This window comes from Benincasa hispida, unplaced genomic scaffold, assembly GCF_009727055.1.
Source record: "Benincasa hispida cultivar B227 unplaced genomic scaffold, ASM972705v1 Contig679, whole genome shotgun sequence".
NCBI lineage: Eukaryota > Viridiplantae > Streptophyta > Magnoliopsida > Cucurbitales > Cucurbitaceae > Benincasa > Benincasa hispida.
This window is the reverse complement of record NW_024065023.1, coordinates 6395-11574: the sequence shown is the minus strand read 5'-3', so window position 1 is coordinate 11574 and position 5180 is coordinate 6395. Positions and strand designations below refer to the sequence as shown.

Below are 5180 nucleotides of genomic sequence, written 5' to 3'. Positions count from 1 at the left end.
ATTTGATAATTCTCATCTGGGTCATCTCTGAAAGAAGCTCACAAGTTTTAGGATCAATCAACTCATATTGCCCACATCATCATCTTCAACAATTCGGTCGAAAGTTCGAGCTGAAAACGGATAGATTTTGGAGGTTTCAAGAGGATTCAAATAGCTGGGTTGAAGTACAACTTCCTTATGATCTTATCTCTTGTAGAAATGGCAATTGCACCAAGGTTGGAGAGATTAATAACAGATTGGAGAAGATGGAGAAAGAATATGACAGTTTTGAGCAGACCGAGAACTCAAAAAAAGATAAGGAAGTAGAGAAGTTTCATGTTGATTTGCCTCTGAGAAAAAGAGTGTCATTGACTAGAATTTCAGATATGTCCATTTGGGTCACTGGTGAAAGTGGGTCAATCTATGAGAGGTTTTGGAATGGAGTTCAATGGGTTATAGCTCCTCATGATTTGCCAACATCAGCAGGTCCTGCTATCTCTATTTTTGGTGTCAATCATTCAATTCTAGCTCTTTCTCAAGCAGGAATTTTGTATCAGGTACTTCCAAGAACTGATCTCCCTGTCTTTTTTTCGAAAAACCAACATGATATTGATACGGTTAAGAAATCGACAACCAAAGAAACGCAGAAAACATAAAGAGTAGAGAAATAGACTCAGTAATTTACGTGGTTAACTAGAAAAATATCAAATTACAATTTCAGAGGCCAATAGAATTAGAAAATTTATATAGTGCACTCCTCTAAGCCTTTGAGTCAAAATCGTAAATAACATAAAATACGAGTTCTGTTCCATTGATCAAGAATTTCGATTTTTGGGAAAATCTTGGTCGGACCAGAAGAAATATTATTATAGGATGAAGTTTAAGGAAGTTGTATAAGACTTGGATCAATGTATGTGCCAAGACATTCATTTTGGCAAAATAGCAAATGAGACTCTAAAATTTACTGTCTTGATGGTGATGAAGTTATTTCCTTTTCTTTCGTAGTTGCAGCTCGGTTCTCAACCAATTTGGGTTGAGTTAATACCAGCAACTGATCAAACAACTGGTGAAGAAGATGCTTCTTCAATCCAATTATTAGCTGGTGTTGTTTCTCATGATGGAATGTAAGGCTTTTCCTTTTCCTTCTCTTCTTCTTTTGTGTGTGTAAATTTTCATGATGAAATATCATGAATATTAAGATTTTGTTCATTGTTATTGCTTAAACAGGAGAGTTTATTTCAATACAAAGAATGGAACTTTGCTGGAACTAACTGAGTTTGAGCCTCCAAGGTAAAAAGTCAGGAAGCTGAGTGGTAAAAAACAAAGACTTCAAAGGGCCATTTTTGCTTTCAACTAACATTTGAGTGAAGAAAGCTTATACTTTTTAACTTTGTTATTGAAAATGAAGAACAGATGGGTAGATCATGGCCAGCCCCGCGACGCCGATGTTGCAGCAATAGCAGATGTTGCTAGTTTCAGAACAGAAATTGTGTATACAATAAGGTTCATTTTATGTCTGCTTATGTGTGTGTATTTTTTATACATCTAAATAAAAGCTTCATCATGAACACAATTTTTGTCTAGTTGTCAATGGTTACGAATAAGTTACGCGACAAAACTTACTAAACCTTACTATAATAACCTCAGCAACGTTGTTCTATGTGTTGGTCCATGTGTGTTAAATTAATATTCGAACCGAGGGAAAGTGTTTGAGTTGATGATTTTTCAGGCCAATTAATGTAGAGCTTGAGTTGATCTGATAAAGGAAAGAAAAGAGGGCCTAATAATTCATTTTGAAAATGCTGTTTATCAATTTAGAAGGATAAACTATTTCTTTCCATTTTGAATTTACAGATTATCAGATTAAGGTAAAAAAGAAATTGTGAAAATGCAGCTCTGTGGGAGATCTCTATGAATATGATAGGAGCTCAAAGCCACTGTGGAAGAAGCACATATGGAAAGATAGAGCAGCACAAGATTTCCGATTGATGCCGTCGTCGGGTTGCTATATACATAGCTGGAATGGAGATCATTCCATATCCCTCTTTCTTTTAACTAAGGTACTAAATAAAGAGAAATCATGCCCAAACTGAAAACCAACGAGTTTACCCTGCTACTGAGTTATTATGAACCTAAAAGTTATTCTCTGAATTTGTTAAGTGAAAACAAATTTCAGGAAGGTAATTTGGTAGAAAGAAGATTGCACAAAAGGAAGTGGAAATGGATAGTCCATGGAAAACCAAATGATCATCAACTGACATCAGTTTTACCAGCCCTGCAAGATGAATCAAATGAGAAAATTTTCTCATTGTTTCTCACCACGTCTTCCGGTTTCGTATTTGAATATCGAACAAATATTTATCCAGGTAACAGCCACATTTTTACATTGATTGATACCAAGAGGAAGAGTTTTTGAAGAAAATAAGCATGATAAGTCAAACTAACAGATATATAATAGATGATTGGGTGATATTTGTTGTTCTTATTAAAGAGAAGAAACTGGAAGTGTATATTTTCATTAAATCACTTCTCACTATAAATACCAGTTCTATATGCTAAAAATAGCTTATTTGGCAACATAAAATCAGCAACAAACTCCACTAATCTAATTCCACAAAACCTGCCAGTAACAGGACCTTGACTAATTCAATACAACTAAAAATACCAGATTAATTGAGTTTAGAAGATTTAGTTTGTCTTTCATATTGAACTTTTTTTGGACACATAAAAGCAGGTCATGGTCAGGAGGAAGAAATACAAGATGCTTGGATAAACCACAAGCATCCCTTGAATGCAAAAGCTGCAAGAGGTATTGGTGGTTTACAGTTGCAAGTTGGACGGATATTGTTCGCATTGGACGACGGTAGGATCGGAGAACTTCATCTTGCAGGATTAGGTGGTGAAAATTCAGGGCCAACTTATCACATTACTTCAAGAAGAAAACCAACAGCTAAATATACATGGTCAATACTGGATGCACCAGAATCTGAGGGGTGGAATGCAGAGTATTGTACCGAAAACCGTGGACCGACAAACTGCGTTGCAGGAACTAAAGATGATATAAGTGATCAAGGGACAAGAAGATCAGCAACAAGAAGACCAAAGGGAAGCCAACCACAGCAAAACTACTTAATACCAAGAACATCAGAGAGTATATCTGAAAAATCATCTGATAGTTTTGATCTTCTTGCTGAAAATTGGACGAAGAACAGCTTCCGTCTTCGTGTAATGCACGGAGGAAGATCGTTTTTTCTCATAACAGTTGATGGATTGACTTTTGAGTATCTTTACACTGGAGATGTATGGTTATGGCTGAGGCATGAAAGTTCAACTAATATGAAAGGTGCAGTTGGTAATTACAATGGAAGTTTGTACTTAGTTGATAGTTATGGTAGTTTGCTGATTAGAGAAAGAAGCAGCCAAGAACTGGCATGGACAAACTGCACTGCTCTTAGAAGAGGGAAACAAGTCATTGGAGGCTGTCTCTTATACACATCTAGATGTGTATAAGAGACAGCCTTGTGAGGGCTTAGTTACGTTGCTCCTGAAACCTATATTGTATTCATATTTATATTATTTACGATTTTGACCTTAGCGTTTAGTGGAATGTGCTCTATATAAACTCTCTGACTCTATCAATGACTCTACCGATGCCTCTGCAATCTTATTATCTGTTATTTCTCTCTAATAATAAACCGATCCCTCCCTCTATTCATGAACATAGTTTATTGTTTACGTTTTCTTGCTTTCTTTAATTGTCGATTATATAAAATTTTACATGAAGTCCTTGACCGTTAGAAAATTTTCACAGGTTGCACTAAGAAAATTCAAGTGGAAAAACTGCCAAAATCCTCCAGACGCCAAAGTTGCAAGCATTGTAGATCAGGAAACATTGAGGGAAAACATAGTGTTCGTGATCGGAACAAATGGTCGATTATATCAGTACAATAAAGTGACCGAGTTATGGCATGAACATCATCAGTCTCAGCATCTACTTCTTTCAAGATTGCCTGGAACAGCAACAAGACCATCACCATATTCTCTTATAGGCTCACTATTTATGATCTCTGAAGATGGTGGCCTCATTGAATATCATTGGAATCCATGGGATGGTTGGAACTGGGTGGAGCATGGAAGACCATATAGAGGCGTGACGTTTGTGAGCGCGCCTGGGCCATGCTTTGAAGGTAATCAACTGTTTCTCATTGGTTCAGATGGAAGAGTATACCTAAGATATATTGAACAAGACACATGGAAATGGAGAAACTGTGGTTTCCCACATCAGTTTGATAGAGATGGGAAGGTGGATTCAAGAGTTGGAAAAGGACTAATTTGTGTTGATGAAGAGCTTACATTGGAGAAAGATCTTGAAGATGTAAAGGATATTGACAAAAACTGTGATCCAAAGGTTAGATTCTGACATTTTAATGCCATTATCGCATTATGAGATGAGACTTTTCTTAGCTTCCAAATGCTTTGCAGGTTTCTTCTACTAGACCAATTCAATTTTCTGAGGATGCAGTCATTTTTGAGCTAAAGGATGGTAGGGTAAGTGACATTTACTTCAATCATACTATACTACCAGGCATAGAAAAAAAAAAAAAAGAGAGAGATGTAGGTTTGACAACCATCTCCGATGAGAATCATACTTCAATAATCAACTTTGATGATCACCTTCTGGAGAGACTACAAAGCGCCAACTCCAGTACCACCTTTCACGCGCAAACTTCGAATCCCACAACATCCGACTACAAATCCAACAAAAATCATCTTGTATGAATAACTTCAACAACCACCTTTGCAGTGACCAACTTTGATGAACAAACACTCTTGTAAGATTTATTCACATATGCATACAACTTAAACAACATTAAATGTCTAGCACTACAGAAACAAGTAGATCTACAATATGAAAGATGGAAGAAATGACATCATAGAAATTTTAATTCAATATGTTACTCTAATAACATATTAAACACCATATCGAAAAGGCTTAAAACTGGATTTAAATTCAATACCTCCAATTTGATACAATATTAAACCACTAATAAATTAAAAGCTGAAGTGAATAGGTTTGTGGTAAACTTATTGCGTTTTACATATTTTCAACATTTCTTACTCCTTTTACTCCCATTCATTTGATCAAGTCGTTTCAAATTCTTCAAGTGATTTTGCAACTCCAATCCCAAAAATAAGGGGAT

General features: G+C 36.0%; 2 protein-coding genes across 2 annotated transcripts in view; both read left to right on the top strand.

Moving 5' to 3' along the window:
- Positions 1-6: 6 nt before the first annotated feature.
- LOC120069918 lies at positions 7-3489 on the top strand. The gene is made up of 7 exons (XM_039021756.1): positions 7-536; positions 991-1103; positions 1207-1269; positions 1393-1482; positions 1874-2039; positions 2156-2345; positions 2714-3489. The coding sequence occupies exons 1-7, from the start codon at positions 246-248 to the stop codon at positions 3487-3489; spliced, it is 1689 nt and encodes a 562-aa protein (XP_038877684.1). The 5' UTR covers positions 7-245.
- Positions 3490-3742: 253 nt separating this feature from the next.
- The window catches only part of LOC120069919, a 2916-nt gene continuing 1478 nt past the window's right edge, over positions 3743-5180 (top strand). The window contains exons 1-2 of the mRNA XM_039021757.1: positions 3743-4387; positions 4462-4527. Coding sequence (XP_038877685.1) covers positions 3758-4387; positions 4462-4527 — 696 coding nt within the window. The 5' untranslated portion in view covers positions 3743-3757. The remainder of the gene's footprint in view (positions 4388-4461; positions 4528-5180) is intronic.

Excerpts from the sequence above, each read along its gene's own strand:
- LOC120069918 (XM_039021756.1), top strand. The coding sequence starts at position 246 with ATGGAGAAAGAATATGACAGTTTTGAGCAGACCGAGAACTCAAAAAAA. Across the intron at positions 537-990 it reads AAGCAGGAATTTTGTATCAG|CTCGGTTCTCAACCAATTTG; the intron begins GTACTTCCAAGA and ends TCGTAGTTGCAG. Across the intron at positions 1,104-1,206 it reads GTTGTTTCTCATGATGGAAT|GAGAGTTTATTTCAATACAA; the intron begins GTAAGGCTTTTC and ends TTGCTTAAACAG.